Source organism: Lagopus leucura, unplaced genomic scaffold, assembly GCF_019238085.1.
Source record: "Lagopus leucura isolate 7727_CA_CO unplaced genomic scaffold, USGS_WTPT01 Super-Scaffold_54, whole genome shotgun sequence".
In the NCBI taxonomy this organism is placed as follows: domain Eukaryota; kingdom Metazoa; phylum Chordata; class Aves; order Galliformes; family Phasianidae; genus Lagopus; species Lagopus leucura.
This window is the reverse complement of record NW_024962251.1, coordinates 4,074,063-4,092,370: the sequence shown is the minus strand read 5'-3', so window position 1 is coordinate 4,092,370 and position 18,308 is coordinate 4,074,063. Positions and strand designations below refer to the sequence as shown.

The 18,308-nt window shown below is 38.4% G+C and overlaps 1 protein-coding gene across 1 annotated transcript; it reads right to left on the bottom strand.

The window, feature by feature from the left end:
* Positions 1–462: 462 nt before the first annotated feature.
* PLAA (phospholipase A2 activating protein) lies at positions 463–18,192 on the bottom strand. The gene is made up of 14 exons (XM_042874210.1): positions 17,979–18,192; positions 16,047–16,240; positions 14,210–14,310; positions 13,997–14,117; positions 13,549–13,716; positions 11,511–11,646; positions 10,812–10,981; positions 9,694–9,851; positions 8,584–8,803; positions 6,593–6,661; positions 5,052–5,123; positions 3,695–3,790; positions 2,552–2,716; positions 463–1,179 (listed from the first exon to the last, which is right to left on the bottom strand). Exons 1-14 carry the CDS (start codon positions 18,125–18,127, stop codon positions 614–616), a joined length of 2,385 nt encoding a protein of 794 aa, XP_042730144.1. The 5' UTR covers positions 18,128–18,192; the 3' UTR covers positions 463–613.
* Positions 18,193–18,308: the final 116 nt, after the last annotated feature.

Below are 18,308 nucleotides of genomic sequence, written 5' to 3'. Positions count from 1 at the left end.
TTAATTCTAGATTTAAAAAAACAAACAAACAAACAAACAAAAAACCCACACAAGATAGAAGATACCCAAGTTTTAAAAGAAGTGGAAAAGTGGGAAAAAGATGCTGGAAATCATGTGCATGTCACTTCCTTACTATCATATTTGACCAGTTAGTATAGTCAGTGTTAATTAACAAGTTGGTGAAAAGCACTTTTCAACAGACCCTCTATCAACAGGACCCTTTCTCTGCTGGCAAACAGCATGGTCAAGAAACAGTCATTGCACTGAAATGTGGAAACATGGTCGGGTGAGCAAGGGAGCTGGCATCTCTGATCACAACCATCTCTTACATTACATTTCTGTCTAGATAATGTTTAAGGAATGAGACTTTTTGACTTGGTGATCTACTTGGATCTGAGCTACAACAGAAGGGCTTTCTGAAACAGCTCTGCATAGTAGACTTCAGAAAAGTAGTCAAGGGAAGAGAGTGAAAAGTTTTATTTGCTCCGTACTTCACAATAAATCAAGTTTATGTCATCCACAGTATTTTCTCCATTATATTCTGTCACAAAGTATGAACAAAAGCATATGTTCTTCTGTATACGGTGTGTTGCTCAAGTGTTAAGTAAAACAATTACAACAGATTAAGAACAAACCTACAGCATTCCTTTACTTTAGCTGGTTCTGACACAGACACATACTTCTTTATTTGAGAGTCAACTCCAAGAGACTTAGCTAATTGCACAGCATTTTTATCATCACTGATTAGTGTTCCCAGAGCCACAAGGAGTCTAAAAACAGCTTCAAGATCTTTAACAACTTCCATAACTGTGCTGATAACTGATAAACATTGAGCTTTGCCCTCAATGTTGTTCACTTTATGTAAACATACAGCATAGTTCAATGTCAGTGTTGCAAGTGCAATGTGGACATTCTTATTATTGCCTGATTTCACTTCTACTGCTTGTGTCATTATTTCATCCCTCTGTTCCATCAGGAGCTTCTGGCCTGCTTGGCTGACAAAGCAATTGCAAAGAGCTCTAAGTGCCAACAGCTGGTTTGCTGGCTTTCCTTCAGGGTTCAAAAATTTGAGGAGGAGATGGATAAATTGCACGTGAGCCTCTTCACCACAGAAGTTCTCATTCACAATGGGATGCCTGACAGACAATCTAAGAATGTCAAGGGCTGGGAAGACAATATCTAAGAAACAAGAAAAATATGTTTCAGTATTAAAATATTTGCATTAGGTGTGAACATGCTGGTGAGTTTGCTTCAGTAGCAGACACTTTTAAATCCCCAACTTTGGGAACACACTAACATTTAATATATAAACTATATATATATATATATATATATATATATATATGTCATTAATGGCTTTTTATATATAAGATATAAATATGCATATATATGTTTATGCTGCTTAAGTTAGGATAGACTCCACAGAGTTTCTCAAAGCTTCCCAATGACTGAATACGCAAATACCATCACCATTTGTCTTCATGCTGTATCTCAGAGTTTAGAATAGATACAGAACTGATTGCAGGAAAAGCAAGGTTGTTTTTAGGCCAACTTCAACTCTTACACATAGTTCAGAAGAAAAATAAAATACATTCAACTGATTAGCTATGTAACTATGTATCACTATAAGGAACCTATATTTACAGTTTGTTCAATACTTCCCTCTCAACTTCCCTAAATTTCAAATATGTTTGGCTCCTAAGCTCTGTTACCAGTATCCTAAGCTTACACCCATATCAAGGAAATTGAACCTGCTTAGCAACTCACTGTGCATTTTTTCCCCACAGATATGCAGTAACTGTAAAATTAACACATGATATCAGACTTCCTGTAACGTACACAGACATTAGCCATAACAGCTCACAGTTCTATACTGTAAGCAGTTTTCAATTTAAAAAAGTATTTTTCCTGTTAATAAGCTTTTAAGACTCATTTTAAAAAAGAAGTTCATCTTAAACATTGCATGTTTAGGTATTTGTATATGCAATGTATCCAATTCTTCCAGGATATATGTTCACAAACAAGATAGTCTTTCCAGCCAGTCATCAGTACCGACAATGTTATCTAATGACATTGTATCACTCCACTTGCATTCATTCATTCAGAATGCCATTTAACTAACGCAGACTGCATGACCTAACTTCAGTAACTCCCATCATATTACACAGAAGACGTTTTGTGATATATATTCACATGTATTTAAATACAACTCATTTCCATAATTTTACCTCTCATTTGATAGAACTCTAACTTTGCTTTATTTCCTAATAGGCCTCAGAGCTTCTTGAAGAAGCTCTACTAATGAAATAACTGTGACTGATGTTTGTATCAAATTTCTCTTTTACCTTTGTTGTTGTGCCAGCAACCATCTGACAACTAATTAACAGTTCTGCTGTTCATGCTGGTACCCCTGTTATGTTCTCCACTGGGTTCTGTCTGAGTTATAAACTCTCTGGGACAGACTTTGTAACTTCCAGCATTAACAAGAGTTCTGGTTCATAGTGAAGTACTGATGAGACAACAATATGAAAAAATAATCGCAAATGTCTACCTTCTGGCCAGTTAATCGCTTTCCATAAAGTTTGCATTTGTTGTGCTGTAGGCATTTCTGCAGAGGTATTGCATGTTGCAGACAGTAACTTTTCTAGGATTATCAAGTCATCTTCTGTAAGTTTTTGTTCTTCAGCAGCATTGCTATTAAGTTCCTTTAGTTTACCTGTAAGACCAATTGAAGAGGTATAATTTTCAGCTAAACAAAACTCTTTACAAAAAACTGGATTTGCAGTATTTTACACAGAACTGCTGTGATCATTTAAGAACATTACTTCTCACAATTTCAGGTTTCTAATTTCAATCATCACAACAAATATTACTATCAAGCCTCCTTAATACTATAGTGCTGGTTCAGAACTCACATTTTAGACTATGTGCAAGCAAAGATGGAGAAGAAATGGAAAAGATTTGAATAAAATAATTTTAATCTGGAGATGTTTGAACTAGGTACTGTATTTTCCTACAGCGTGAATACAAACTGGTTTTACAAAACTCATAACTGCGTTAAGGCACTCTACAAGAACATACTGTAAAAAAAAAAAAAGAGACAAGTAGAGATTCTGTGGAATTCTGAGATTATGTTACATTACAGAACAAGAATATGGATGGATAAACAGAAAAAGACAACAGCAATATTCATCAGAAGTGTGCATTACTACTAAACACTGTGTATCATTTTCTGTACCGCAAAATGTTCTGATTAAACACAGAAGAGACGACTCTATGAAACTACAGAACACCTTCAACATAGCACAGGTTACACTGTACTAGTGTCTAGTGCTTTTAAACTTTCATAAGCAAAACTGCAAAGGGATTGCATATGACCCACATACCCAGCAGCTAGGAGAAAAAAAAATCTCAGTGCTCAGATGTACCAGCTTTGTAAACAAAACACCGAACGAAAGCAGACAGCAGGAGAAAGAAAAAAAAAAACAATCTGCATTAGATAGGAATTCTTCTGAAGTTGACTCCCCTTTCTAAGCCTCCTAATACATTCACCATTAAAGCAATTACTTTAATTTTAAAAGGTCAAAACTGAGAAAGAGGAGGAAAACTATTGGAAATATTTAGATTTTTGAAGGAAAAAAAAGTTTTCTTTTAAAAAGATGAAAAAAAAAATCCTTGAAATTAAAATACTGACCCAAAATCTGCGTAGGATTGGCCTGGTCGAAGGTGACAGCATCCTTCTTAGGAAAATAAATGTTTTCAGCTTCAGCTGATTGGTATGCACCCATTCCTACATAAACAAAAATGAGAAGTTTAACAGCATACCAAAGCATCTGATACAGATTATTACCCTACCAATAAGACTTTCCCACTGTTCACCACTCAGACATTGTTTTTTTTTTTTTTATAAAAGCCTTAATGCTTAAGCAATAGCTGTCTTTCTTTACATTGTTTTATGCACATTTCATGTGCAAGGGTTAAAAACTGAAGCAATCCTTCACAAGCTGTTCTTCCCCCTATGACAAATTTGTTAAGTATGAATTTTTATGTGATACCTGAATTACATTGAAACAAATATACAGTCATAGGAATTGATACTGCAATTAAGGCATGAAAATTCTCTGGCTTTAGAATAAAAGCTTCTCCTGCTCCTCATTATTTTCATAATAAATAGGCAGAGATCTAAATCTGCAGATATGACCAAGTTACATCACATGCAAGAGTAAACCAACATCACAATATTAATAAAAAGCTTTATGATTTTCTAGAATCACAGATGAACTGATAGATTACATTGTATAATTTCCACTAAAACTGCATATATTTATTTCTTTGTGCAACAGCTGCCAGCACACCAAAAATTTTCTCAATAAGCAGATTCCTAATGTATATTATAAAGCTTCTGTGCGTGTGGCACTCCAAAAGGAATGGCTTGTGCTTATTTCCATGAAAACTACAACAGATGCAAAGAACACAAGAAAACACTGTTTGATAGAGCAAATTCTCAGCAACAAAACACTCTTTTTCAACATAGCCACCACCACTGACTATGCAGTTTAGTCACTGATGAACAAGAGTTTGCAGACTACACTCATACAAGTCTGCATGCAGCTGTGTCAGAGGAGGGTCAGGTTCTTCACCAGAGTGTGATCAAGCTTCTCAGCACAGTGCTCAAGGCCCCAAGCTGCCAGAGTTCAAGGAGTGTTTGGACAATACTCTCAGACACAGGGTTTGAATTTTGGGTGGCCCTGTGCAGAAACAGGAATTGGATTTGATGATCCCTGTGGGTCCCTTCCAACTCGGGGTATTCTACAATTCCTAAGTGTAAAAGAAGGCTTTATTCCCCTTGTTTTTTGTTTTTTTGTTGTTGTTTTTTTTTTTTGTTTTTTGTTTTTTGTTTTTTGTTTTTTAAATAATTTCTGAAATATATGCAGTTTTAATCTGTTTGTAATGCTTAAATATAAAATTTATAACAGCATGGAATCCACATCAAAACAACAACCAAAGAAGAAGATCAGCAATGCTCTTTACATGGCAGGCCTCACTCTTACCTGTGTATGGATCATGCCCACCCTCTGGAGCTGCTGCATTTGATGCTGAACCAGGAACATAGCGACCAGCACCTGAATGGAGAGGTTAAACTTTTTCATCACCAACACTGGCAAAGAGGTAGTGTATATGTGCTTTTAATTGGTAGTTTTGAAATATCACTACTAAGAGTATTATTTTGCACTGACAAAATTAGAAAAAAGTCCTCTAACTCTTCTTGAAACTTACAGACTTCTCTCTCTCCCTCTCCCTCTCCCTCTCCCTCTCCCTCTCTATATATGTGTGTGTGTGTGTGTGTGTGAGGGTAGTGCTGGTGGCAGTGATGGCCACTGTTCACTAAAATTCAGGCAATTTCTCTGGCACCACGGATGCCAAACCCCTTGGTACAACTCGTCGTGACCATTAAGAGCTCGAGGCTGTTACCCAGGCCTGCCTTCTCCCTCTGCCTGAGGCAGTGATGGCCTCTCCTGAAGGACGGTAGGTTCTGAATGTGGTGCCAAGTAGTCAGGTGCCAAAGCCATGAACCACCAGCAGAGTTCAGGAGACAGTCAAGGTTTTTAGAAATGAAAAACTGAGCCACAAAAAAAAAAAAAAAAAAAAAAAAAAAAGGAAGAGGGACAGCTGGAGACCACAGTAGAGAGGATATGGAGGAGGACTGTCAAGATGGGAAATGCTTTACTTCAAGCAAGAGCAGGAAGGCTTCTGCTCCACATGGACAAATATTATACCTGGCAGTGATGAGGACAAACACACAGAAGAGGATGCATCAGAGCCAGCTGAAAGTGTAGCTAGCACATACAAAAACAGGGAAAGGAAAGCAGAAGTGGTAAGAGATTTCTTCCAGGAGGGCACAAAGACACCTATCTACTGATTTGACCGATCTTCTTGGGAGGTTTGTTGTTTGCTAGGAGTCAGGATACAGGATGTCAGAGGGACTGCCACAGCTTGCCTGGCCCTCATACTTTAACCCCTGCTATTCTTCGCCCTACACATCAGTGATGCTGCCAAGAAAGACTTGCAGAGCATTAAAAGTAGTTAGAGAACTTTGAGGGAAGGTCTATGACTGCGTGACCCTTCTCTGAGGATCAACAGCTACTAGGCAGGATGAGATTTCTTTACAAACAGGCTTATTACAAATGAGAAGGATTTTAAGCTATAAGAGGAAGGATTAGAATCTAAAATTTAGCATATATAGATACCAGTAATATTCACATAAAGAGAATAAAGAGATAATGAGAAAAAAGAAAAGTCTTCTATGAAAATGCCCGATCCTGAGCTGGCCATGGCTATAAGATTGGCAAAACACGGCATTTAATATCTGATTGCTTTGCTGCAGAGGACAGAGTGATGCAAGGCAGACCAGACAAGCAGAGGGCTTTCTCCTATGCTAAACAGAGCTGGACAGGCTCCACACAATCAATCAACTGCCCCACAGTGCTACCCCAAGTGGAGGAGAGGAAGAAACAGGGACTCAGGAGCCAAACAAACTCTAACCGAACACTGGCAAGACAAAATACAATAAAGATTATTAATATTATATTACCTGTAAATGGATCTGCTGCAGGGGCTGTATTTGACAGAGATGTAGAGCCTGGAACATAACGCCCAGCACCTAGTGAAACATACATACCTTGGTGTTAGTAAAGTATCAGTATTTTCAGACAGATGCAACTGAAAAATGAAGGCAAACATCAAATTTGTCATAATGCCACAGTAAGTCATAAGACATATTAGATCCTCTTTACACAGTTCCCCCAGTGCTCAAGAAAATTCTGAATATATCAGTCAGAACTTTTTTTCTAGAACACAAGCATTGTACATTCGGACAGAGTCAAGTTAAAAGGTATGAGCACAGGTTTATACAACTGCAGTTCCATGAGATGCATCTGAATCTGACTGATGGCCTCTAAAATAATTTCTAGTTCACTGCAAGGAAAAAAAAAAAAAGAGACTTGGCTTAGTTATTTTCATGACATTTTGTTCCTACCTACAACTTTGTGGAACTATTTGAATAGTGGGTTAGTTTGTAAAGCAACAGAGAGGACGTAATCAATTAACAAAGTTCAGCTGTTGAGTAATTAACTTTTAAATATGCTTTTTAATAAATTAAAAATAATAGTTTTCATTTTCTTCCTGACAAGGAGTTACTTACTTATCTTACTCAGTTTCATTTCTCTCTCCAGTTAAATTTTTTGTATTTTATCCATTGCCTTAATAGCATCTGGCCACTGTTAGCCCAATTGGATAAAAAGCTGGATTTTCTTACATTAAAAAAGAAAGATTAGACTAAAAAAAAGATACAGCTGGCTTGATTAACATTTTGTTCAAAGATTTGCTCTGACAAAAACCTCACAGATTTTATAAGCTTCTTGTCAGATCTATCTGTGCCATCATTTGAGGACAGGAAACAAGTGCAAGAACTAGGACATTGAAGTCTTGATGATCAGTGAGATGGATTGAAAACTGACTGAAGACATGTGATGAGGGTGACATCAGTGGCACAACATCTAGTTAGAAGCTACTAAGTGGCAACAGACCTTACATGTCAGTTATTGGAACTAATCCTCTTTCACACCTTTGTTAATGACCTGGATGATGTAGTACAGTGTAGATTTGCTGATGGTACATTAACAACAAAATGCTAAAAGTGGCTGATATTCAGAGGGCTAGTTGTCTTACCACCTAAGGGGACTTAGCTAAGCAGGAACCTCTTGAAATTCAAGAAGGAGAAGTTCAAAGCACTGCACCTGGAGAGAAACAACTCCAGGCACCCGTATGTGCAAGGGACTACTAAAAAGCAACTTGGCAGAAAAGGACGTCACAGTCCTAGTGGACACCAAGCTGTTTATGAGTCAGCAATATGACTATACTGCAAAGACGACTAATGGCATCCTGGGCTAACTTGGCAAACTTCTGACAGCAGGTGGAGAGGTGAGCCTTCCTCTCCACTCAGCACTGAGGAAGCTGCCCCTGGGGTACTGTGGCTAGTTCTGAGATCCCCAATACAAGGGAGATTGACATATCAGAGAATACAGAGAATCAGGGGCCACAGGATGCAAAGACAAGAAGTACAGTATCTTCCAAGGGATGCCCAGTAACAAAACAAACTGAAACACAGGAAGTTCTGTTTGGACACCAGGAAACACTTTTCAGTTGTGCACATGACTAAGCAGTTGCCCCGAGAGGCTGTGGAGTGTCCCATGCTGGAAGTATTCAGGAGCCATCTATGTGTGGTCCTGAGCAAATTGGCTCCCCCTGTTAGACATGGTAATCTCTAGAGATCTCTTCAAGCTTCAACGATTCTGCAACTCTCAAGTCTGCATGTAAAGTGACCTACACTACCAGGTAAGCATAGCTGGCTTGCAGCAGCATTATAGAACACATAATGCTCTAAGCCATTCTACTAAGTTCATGCCCTAGCCTTGTGATGGAATATACTTGAGAAAACATCAGAGCATACCAAGAATATTTAGAAGTACACATCTTTATCTCAGATGCTTAACTTCTTGATTGTGCCCAAGTCTTGTTTTTTACCTGTAAACGGGTCTGAAAATTCAGTATTTGTATTCAACGGTGCTTGCCCCTTAGTGTTGTCTATAATAAATTTGGCCACCTGATCCAGAAACATTGGATTTAGATCATTCTTTTGCAGGAAGTTATATGCAGTCAGCCAAGGATCATCAGAAATGTTATATGGCAGTTTGTAGGAAGGACCACTTTCATTTACATCAACAGTGAAAACATAGTCATATTCCTATATGAATAAAAACAAAAACAAATGAGGCACTTGTCAGCACTTTTTTTGCATAAAGACATCAAATACACACTGATAGTGGTCCAGGCCTAAGCTGAAAAACTTTAAAACTGAACTTGCAGATTGTATCAACAATATTCGCATAGTCTTATATTTGTTGGAGCTTATGTATAACTATACCCTACATTTTCCATAATTCTGTATTTTGACAAAATCAGGCAAGAACAATATACCTGTACATACATTGTCATCATATATTACAAAATAACTCACAGACAGCTCTGACTGACTGTGAATGTATAGGGCAGACAGGCACCTGAAAAAAACATCAGGACGAAAAACACACTACTACTACACAAGAATAAAGCCCCATGGTTTCTTAAAACATACAAGAGAAAGTTCTTTGCTATGCAGAAATTTTTCTGTGTACGCTTCAGTAAATGAAATGATTACTTTTCAGATTACCCATCCTTACATTCCAAAGTTAAAAAAAAAAAAAAGAGAGAAAATCTGGGACTTAGAATTTCAGATGGACCCAATGTTACACACTACAAGCTTCTTTCTCTTTGCAAAGGCAGTTATGTGTAACTTTTCCGTGTAGTAGTAGAGATTTTGATTCTTTTGTTACTAGCGGGCAGATGGCCTTCCTGCAAAGTAACTTCAATTTGTTTGCTGATTTTACAAAATGCATTTCAAAAGTAGAACAGAACCTAACAGTCCTACCTGTAAGTTTTATTAAATCAAAAACGTGCAAAAAGAAAAATAAACGAATAAATTCCTATTTTTTAATCTGTATTGTATTTAAGTCGTGATCAGAATCTTTTTTTCTCTAATGTGAAATCCAGCGTTTAACTTAAAAAGGAATAAAGCCTATTAAATGTTGTACATACTTTTCCTTCGAATAAAACCTTTCCAGATGTTTGTTGTGTGCCTCCTGAAGAGCCAACAACATCACCAATCTTTATCCATCTTCCTTCACTAACACTCCACTGATATGCTTCAACTTTCCCATTATCTTTAATCAGCCGTGTCTGTCCATCTCTTGTTCCTGCAGGCATGAATATTTAACAGATTAAAGAAATTTAAGATATTTAAAAATAAAATTTACTTTAAGAAAGAGAAAGTCTAACACAGAACTCAATTACAGATGAAGAACTAGTCCAAGATTTGAAGTCACAACACAGAAAACTAGATAGTAAATGTTGCAACAAAAATAGCAGAATACCTGGACAATAGCAATTTACAGTTATAGAAATGTTATATGCCACCAGACAGTTGCATAAGCAGTCCTTAAGTATTTCAAAAGTTCACCATTTTCCCAGGGAGGTCACAATTAAGAAAGGTGATATTCTCTCATGGTTTAAAAAGATAGGAAGCTTTATATGATTCTAAGACTTATACAACTTGCTGGTTAGAATTGACAGCTTAAGACACTGACTCATCCACCTGGGAAAAAGTATTTGCATATTTAAGAGTAATCTTAACTAGCACTTCTCCCTCTACTTTCTTCAGTAACCTCCCGAGCACTTGGAACGTGTACACTCCAGTTGATTGAGCAAAACTGTTTTTCAAGCTGAGAGCTAGAACGTAATCTTTTTTATTTTTAATTTGTTCTTAGGGGGGCTGGAGGGGAGGGAAACTTAGTAATCCTTTTGAAAGTTATATGGCTGTCTCTTTTATTTTTGCTATAGCTAGCACAGTAGATCCAGAACATCTTCAACACACTGCAGCATACTGAAAGCCAGCTTTTTCTGAATTATTTTGCAGAATATTTATTTTTCACCTTTTTAGTATACAAAAAATACAAACACACAGAGAAATATTTACAGCTCCAGTCTTGCCAACAAAAGAATCAGTGCAAGGAAAGCAGAACAAAATCAAGCTTTCTTCTTTAGCGATTCTACTGAAAGTTGATTCAAACCTTTATTTGGAATGGATGGAAAGTTTCAGTATATCAGAATCAAGATCTGGAGGCATCTCTAACATAACAGAATTGTACATAACTTACCAGGATCCTTAAGGTGTTCTCTTCCAGGAAGATCATCAGCATTAATATCTCCTAAATCACCAGTTTTAGGGTCAATGGATGTTTGGGAAAGCTCATTCTCGAAGGCCTGTATCTCTTCAGCACTTGCTGTTCTTTCCAAAGACTTTGTAAATACCCTTATGATTCCATCACTGAATGAAGAGAAAACATGCAAAGAAAAATAGTATGTTAAATATCAAAACTACATATATTCTGATAGTGACTTCTACATCATGATAAACCACAATTATTTCCAGCAATTCTTCCCCTGCCCCCCCAACCCCCCCCCCCCCCTTTTTTTTTGTTTGTTTGTTTGTTTTTATTAGTTTGCTCTTATTCTAAAAAAGGTCTACAGGACTTACAAAAGTTACCTTGAAACTCCACAATACAAGCCAAGGTAGGATATGCCTATCAAATGTGCTATTCACACAGTATAGTCTCAGTATTACCACATTCCCAAAGAATTCTTTTTACCTCTGCATTTTGCATATCAATGCAAAATATCAACCTTTATATCATATCAACCTTTTGGCTGAAACACAACACAAAAATTTAATTTCCACATGCATCTTCACAGCTGTATTTTTAAATATAGTGGGAAATGATAATCAGAGGACATCATTTCACCTGGGGTTTTTCAGATCTAAGTCTGGAAATACACTGAGAATAAGACGTGGATACCTTGCACCAACTACAATGTCATCATTGTCTAACACACAGCAGCACCACACAGACTGAGCTGGGAGTCTGATTGTTTGAATGCATTCCCCTTGCTTCCAGATTCTAAGAGATCTATCTTCTCCAGTAGTTACAAAATCTGAAAAGAAAAAATACAAAAGCTTTTAAAGCTGATTTTTATCATACTATATTAGTAGGTGCCTCTCTACAACTCGTTATCTAAGAATTAAAACATCAAAAGTCACTACATAGTTGTCTGGTCAAAAAAAAAAAAAGAGAATAACTTGCAGGCTGAGCAGCCAGACAGGGAAAAAACAGTTGTTTGCAACTCAAGATTGCTTTCTCCTTCCAAGAGTTTAAACAAAGAACTTGAAATTATAACTGCTTTGTTTTAGAGTTTTCAGAGCATGACTGTTGTTATAACTATCAGATTTTTTCAAGGTCAGGCTGCTATTTCAGTAAACATGCATAAAGCCTGCTCAAAAACCAAAATCTAACCTCAGGCATGTCCTCTTATGAGGAGTTTTGGTGCAGAAGAGATTTGAGATACACAGCCACTTTATCTGATGAACAAATACTTCATACAGCAAACAAAGTTCATTGACTGAATTTATTTTTCAGCTGTCTGCAATAGTTAGTTCTGAACTTCCAAACTTCTCAATCTTAAAACATGCATGCACTGCATGCATAGAATCGTTGATCTAAACTATTTCTAAGATACTTTGAAATCACAGAATGGCTTGACTGGAGAACATCAAGGACCAAGTTCAAAACCACTTGCTGCAGGGGTGCCAACCATTACATCAAGTACCAGATCAGATTGCTCAGGGCCCCATCCAACCTGGCCTTGAACAGCTACAGGAATGAGGTATCCAGAACCTCTCTGTGTAGCCTGGGCCAGCACCTCACCATCCTCTCAGTGAAAATCTAAATCTCCCCTCCTTTAGTTTAAAACCATTCCCCCTTGTCCTATCACTAACTACTCATGTAAAAAGTTTGTTTTCCTCCCATTTATAAGCTCTGTTTAAATACTGGCAGGCCTCAATGAGGTCTCCCCACAGCCTTCTCTTCTCCAGCTTGAACAAGCACAGCTCTGTCAGCTTGTCTTCACAGGAGAGGTGCTCTAGCACTTGGGTCATCTTCATGGCCCTCCTCTGGACCCTCTCCACAAGCTCAACATCTTTCCTGTGTGGGGGATACCAGACTTGGGTGCAATACTTCAAATGGGGCCACATAGGTCAGACTACAGTGTGACAATCTCCATCCTGCCCTGCTGGCCACCCCTCTTCTGATGCAGCCTAGGATACTGTTGGCCTGCACACTGCTAGCTCTTGTTTTTTGTCCACCAGAACACTTAAGTCCTTCTCAACAAAACCACTCAAGAAATTCTTCTCCCATCTCATATACATAGCTAAGATTACCGAGTGCAAAACCTTGCAGTCTGCTTATGTGAATCTCATTAGTTTCACATGAGTTTATCAAGGTCCCTCTGGCAGTATCTGCTCCTTCTGCTATGTCAACTGGAACATTCAGCTCGCTATCATCAGTAAACTTGCCGAGGGTGCAGTCGATCCCATCATCTGTGTCACTGACAGAGAAATTGAAGAGTACTGGTTCCAAGATGGACCACTCACCACTCACTCCCAGCCTCTTCCTTGACATTGAGCCATGGACCACAACTCTTTCCTGACATTTCTATGAATTCCTTATTCACTGAAATGTATGTAACCTCAAACTGCTAAGCCATGCATACTATTTAAGTACTCCACAGCCATTTGTATTTCAGTACTGCTATCTGGATGGTAATTTTGTGTATCGCTTTATCAAAGTTTCCTGCCTATGAACTTTCATCTTATTTGCTATCAGATCAATTCTGCAGAAGACATGGTTTGGAGTTTAAACAAAAAAAAAATTGAAAAATGTACAAACAAATTCAATACTGAGTTTTTCGGTTATGGCAGTTTCATAAAGCTACAGACTGCCTACTTTGCCATTTCATTTTGGAATTGTGCTGGCTAATAGTCACGAAAGATAAACTTACCTTCACAGTGAGGGAAGGCAGATACGCTGTATATATAGTTTGTATGTCCATAATATACATGCAGACACTCGCCAGAGATATGCCATCTTCGAACACTAGCATCATTAGAGCACGAAAGGAATTCCATTTCACTGAGAATAGCTAAACCTCTTACACAATCTTCATGTCCTGTGTAGAAGAAAGAAATCTTTTTCAATTACCAGCAGTACACTATTTCTATTTAACTCACATCTGTATCCTGGCAACCAATTTTCATTATAGAAGCACTGAAAGAAATTTGACTCTTTTAAAAGTAATGGGATTTCTGAGTATACAACTCAAGAGATTGTTAAAATCCTGCCTAAAAATCGTTTAATTTACAGAAGTCTTAGTGGTTTCTGATTATATTTTCCCTGTTTTTAATAAAGCGTATGACCTTGATTAAATTACCACCTGCAGCAATATTTACCAGTAAAAGTTCTTTCACATCTGCCTGCCTTCCACAGTTTAATAGTTTTGTCAGCTGAACCCGTCAACATTAATCCCTGTTCAGGCAGTATTTTTACTGCCCATATTGCAGCTGTGTGACCCTGAAAAAAACAAAAACAACCCCACAACACTGTTAAACTTGTTGAAGTAAAATTCAGTACCTATTTTATATTCATGCAGAGTAACTTCATACCTGTAATGTCATCATACATCTGTCATTCAACCAGACTTTGGCAGTTGTATCCCATGATCCACTTAATAGCGTGCCAAATTTCCCAGAAGAAAGGCTGCAAACTGAAATGTATTTTCAGATTAACAACAGTGTTACCTGTATTGTCATAAATCTTATGCCAGTACTTTTAAATTATTTAAGGAGATAAATTTGGCATTAGCAGAATAGCTATCATTGAGGAGTCTGGAGAAAAATTAAGCAGAAATGGAGTTGATGGCCACCTAGAAAGGAACTGCTTACAAATCTCATTTTAGACGTTCACTCCTTTTTGTCATTTATATATCTACATTTTAAGTTTAGTATTTGATCTCAAGTCAGAATACGTTCACCAACAGCACAGATAATTAGTCAAGAAACAGAATTAATGCAAAAATTTAGTTTTATGATTACAGAGAGAAACAAGATTTTACCAACATTATTAGCTTACATTCTCACAAAACAAGTTTTCATACCAAAAATACTTAGCTCATCTTCTTGGAAGACAAAATACTAGCACCAAGAAATTATACTGACATACGATAAGTTATTTAACAAGAATATAAACTGCAAATGCTCCAGTAATGCACAGCTATAAAACTCAAGAGACACAGCAGCAATAAGGGTTACTCAAAGTATACAAAAAGAGCTAAGTTAGAATATGTTGTCCATCTGAGAATACATTAAAGAAAGTAGGGCCTTATGTTTCACACAGCAGTCAGAACTAGATAGGATTCTGCTCACATCTATTGTTAGTCATGTCTCAGTTTTTCCTCACTTCTGAAACAGATTTAAAGTCATAATTAATATGACCTTACATTTAAAAAGAAAAAATTATGTTTTGCATTACTATAAAAATTGCTATAAAAAATACTTTCTGTAGGGAAATCCAACTTGCTTCGTATAACAGCATGTCTTTTTATATACACAAAGGGAATATACTGTTCTTTTATCTACTCATCGAGCCCAGATTTCACATGAAATATGTAAGGCATTCCACACCTTCCTACACAATGACATTATTTAATTTCTTTATCATGGCAAGTCAAGTCATTTATAATGTAAATACATAAATGTTTGGTGTTGTGTAGCAGTTGAGGTTGTTTTCAAACTGCTCTCCAGAATCCTTAGAGACCTTAAGAGATCCTGAACATCCAAGATTTGCAATGTTTACTTCTGGAATTCCATAATGAAATAGTACATCACAACATGCAAGCAAACAAACAAAAAACAAGAAAAAAAAAAAACCTTTGCATTCCAACATAAGGATTGCTGAATCTTTCATTTCATGGCTTAAAAAGGGTATATAATATTGTTTTTATGTCACACGTTGCACTGATTTATCTACAGAGGTGAAATTTCTGCAGTGACATTTTAGAATTCAGCAGATTTTTAAAGCACCAGTAAATACTGCAGTCCCCTTAGGAAATAAAATGAGCACTGCAAGTTTGTTTATCCCAGGAAGCTTCATTGTACTTCTATGAACTCAGACACCAAAACTAAGCTTAACACAATACACAGAGGATTAAATTAACTGCTTCTTAAAAAAATGTAACTTAATAAAAAGGATACATTCTGTAAATTACCCTGTGATCAAGTGTTCAAATATCAATCAGCATAAATTTTGTAAGTCCTTACATCAAACTGCCTTTACATGAATTGAGATTACAGAATGCTGCTTGTAGAGGCCATAATCAAACAGCTCACATAGTAAATATCAAAGAAATCAAAATTGAGTTTTACAACTTCAATTCAATTTCCTAATAAATCACATTAACTTCTTGTTGAGTAACAAACTCAAAAAAAAAAAAAGAGTACATACCTGTATTCTTATGACTCTTAAGGACGTAAAGAGGAGCTGTGTTGTCTACTGTGAAAATGCAAATATTATGATCATTGCCACCAGTTGCAATCAGCCCACGAGGATAGAGGTCACTTGGAGGTATGATGCACACACAAGATACAAAATTTGAGTGGCCACGCATACAGTGCATTTCAGTAAATCCCCTGTTAAGACTAAACATATACGATAATCAGTCCAGTGTCAAAATAGAAATAGCACTTATCTGAGGTGCTGAGTTACAACAGCTCTAGACCTACTAACAACCTTTGCAGTGTGCTTACTGTGGATGAAAAACTTTGAGGAAAACTATACTCCAGCATCCCGACCCAGAAAGCAACATTTAAAGCCACATATTTTTTCTTTTAGTTAAAAGCTACTACTCCCTGCCCTACCAATACATTTCCTGCTGAATAGCCACTCCCTCCAGCCTTTCCCTTTTAGGTACTGGAAGGAATTTAATAAGAATTTGATCAGAATTAATTGCAGTTTGCCTTCGTGAAACAGTCTCCTGTGTAAAATCTCAATTATCTACTCCAGTATAACCCAAAATAAAAGGCTAAATAAATGAAGAAAGCTTGCTGACTGAAAAATCTGTTCATTGGAACATATAAGCATTACATCCAATTCAACCAGTACCCTTGATTTTTCATTATAACACAACCTCAAAAGAAAAAGAATGCTACTGAATAAATCATCCCTTACCTCCTTCTAGCAACCCTCTGACATCAGGGGTCAGAATGAAACTTCCTTTCACGCAATAAATTTCTACGCAATTTTGGAATTTCTTCTTGAAATGATAAGAGACCCAACAAACCACACTTAGTGCAATTAGATGTCCTCCATCTCAACTGCAGGGCTACAGACACCAACTGAAACACACATGAGCACTGACACAAATCTCTCAACTACCTCTGCTTCACAGAAAGCCACTGGAAAATAACTTCAGAACATAGTACTCTCAGAACTGAAAGTAGAAGCAGCTGAGCAGGTCTCATTGCTGCCTCCAGCACCTTCATCATCATCTCACACTCCTGCTTTGCAGGACCTGTTCCCTGAGGAAAATACCTTGCAGCAACGCAGAATCACAGTCGTAGTAGGGGCTGGAAAGGGACTTCTGTAGATCATCCAGTCCAACCTCACCAGTAAAGGAAGCTCCCTATGCTAGGTTGCCCAGGAAAGTACCCAGATGGGTCCCGACTTCAACTCCAGACAAAGCAGACTTCACAACCTCTGTGGGCAGTTTGCTCCATTGCTCAGTCCTCCTCAAAGTAAAGAACTTTTTCCTCACATTTGCATAGAATTTGCTGTGTTCCAGTTTGTGCCTGTTATCCCTTGTCCTGCTGCTTGGCATCTCCAAAAGAACCCGGCCCCACCCATTCAATTCCTGCACTTTAGATATTTACAAACAGGGATGAGATCCACCCTAATCTCCAGGCCATGCAGTCGAAGGTTTCTCAGCCTTTCCCTATAAGAGGAAGGGCTTTCCTCCGGGCCCCAAATCATCCCAGTGGCTCTTTGCTGGACTCCCTCCAGAAAATTCCACCTTCCTTGAAATGAGGAGGCCAGAAACCAGGAACAGCATTCAAGACAGCCTCACAGTGTTGTCTGCCCAAGGAGAATAAACAAAGATCCCTCAAAAACATTCAAAGTACACTGCTTCGCTGTTAAAACCGAGACATTTCTAAGATTACTTCTACACTGACTGAGAGGAGAAAGCAGCTTGAACATCAGCCGGATAAAGCCTCCCACGTTCGCAGAAGCCACCACCGATATAACCCTGAGAACAACAACAGCAGCAGCAGCCCGCAGTGCCGCCTCTCCCCATAGCAATCCTTCAGCCAGCCGTGCGCGCCCGCTGTACCCCCCGGTCCAGCCAAGGACCGCCAGGCCGCGGAGCGCTCCAGCACTCACCCGTCGGGCGTCCAGAGCCGGGCAGTCCGGTCCCGAGATACGGACACGAAGCCGCCCTCGGGGAAGAAACCTCGCGTTATACCCCGCACGTCTTGTTCGTGGCCCAGCAGGGAGCAGCGAAGCCGGTAGGCGCCGCCGTCGCCCGCCATAACGAAAGGTGGGACCGTTCTGACACGGCACCCGTCCCAACCGCCGCCGCCTCTACTGCCGGAAGCTGCCTTGCACCGCGCCGGAAGAAATGCCGCCAGACAAGGCGGCGGGAGGAGCTGAACTACAAGTCCCAGCAGGTTCCGCGCCGCAGAGAGAGAGAGCAGCAGTCGTGCCGCCGCC

Coding starts and splice junctions, on each gene's coding strand:
- PLAA (XM_042874210.1), bottom strand. CDS start 18,127: ATGGCGGGCGACGGCGGCGCCTACCGGCTTCGCTGCTCCCTGCTGGGC. Junction 16,241..17,978: donor CGGCTCTGGACGCCCGACGG/GTGAGTGCTGGA, acceptor GTATATGTTTAG/TCTTAACAGGGGATTTACTG. Junction 1,180..2,551: donor AGCGATTAACTGGCCAGAAG/GTAGACATTTGC, acceptor CTTGTTTCTTAG/ATATTGTCTTCCCAGCCCTT.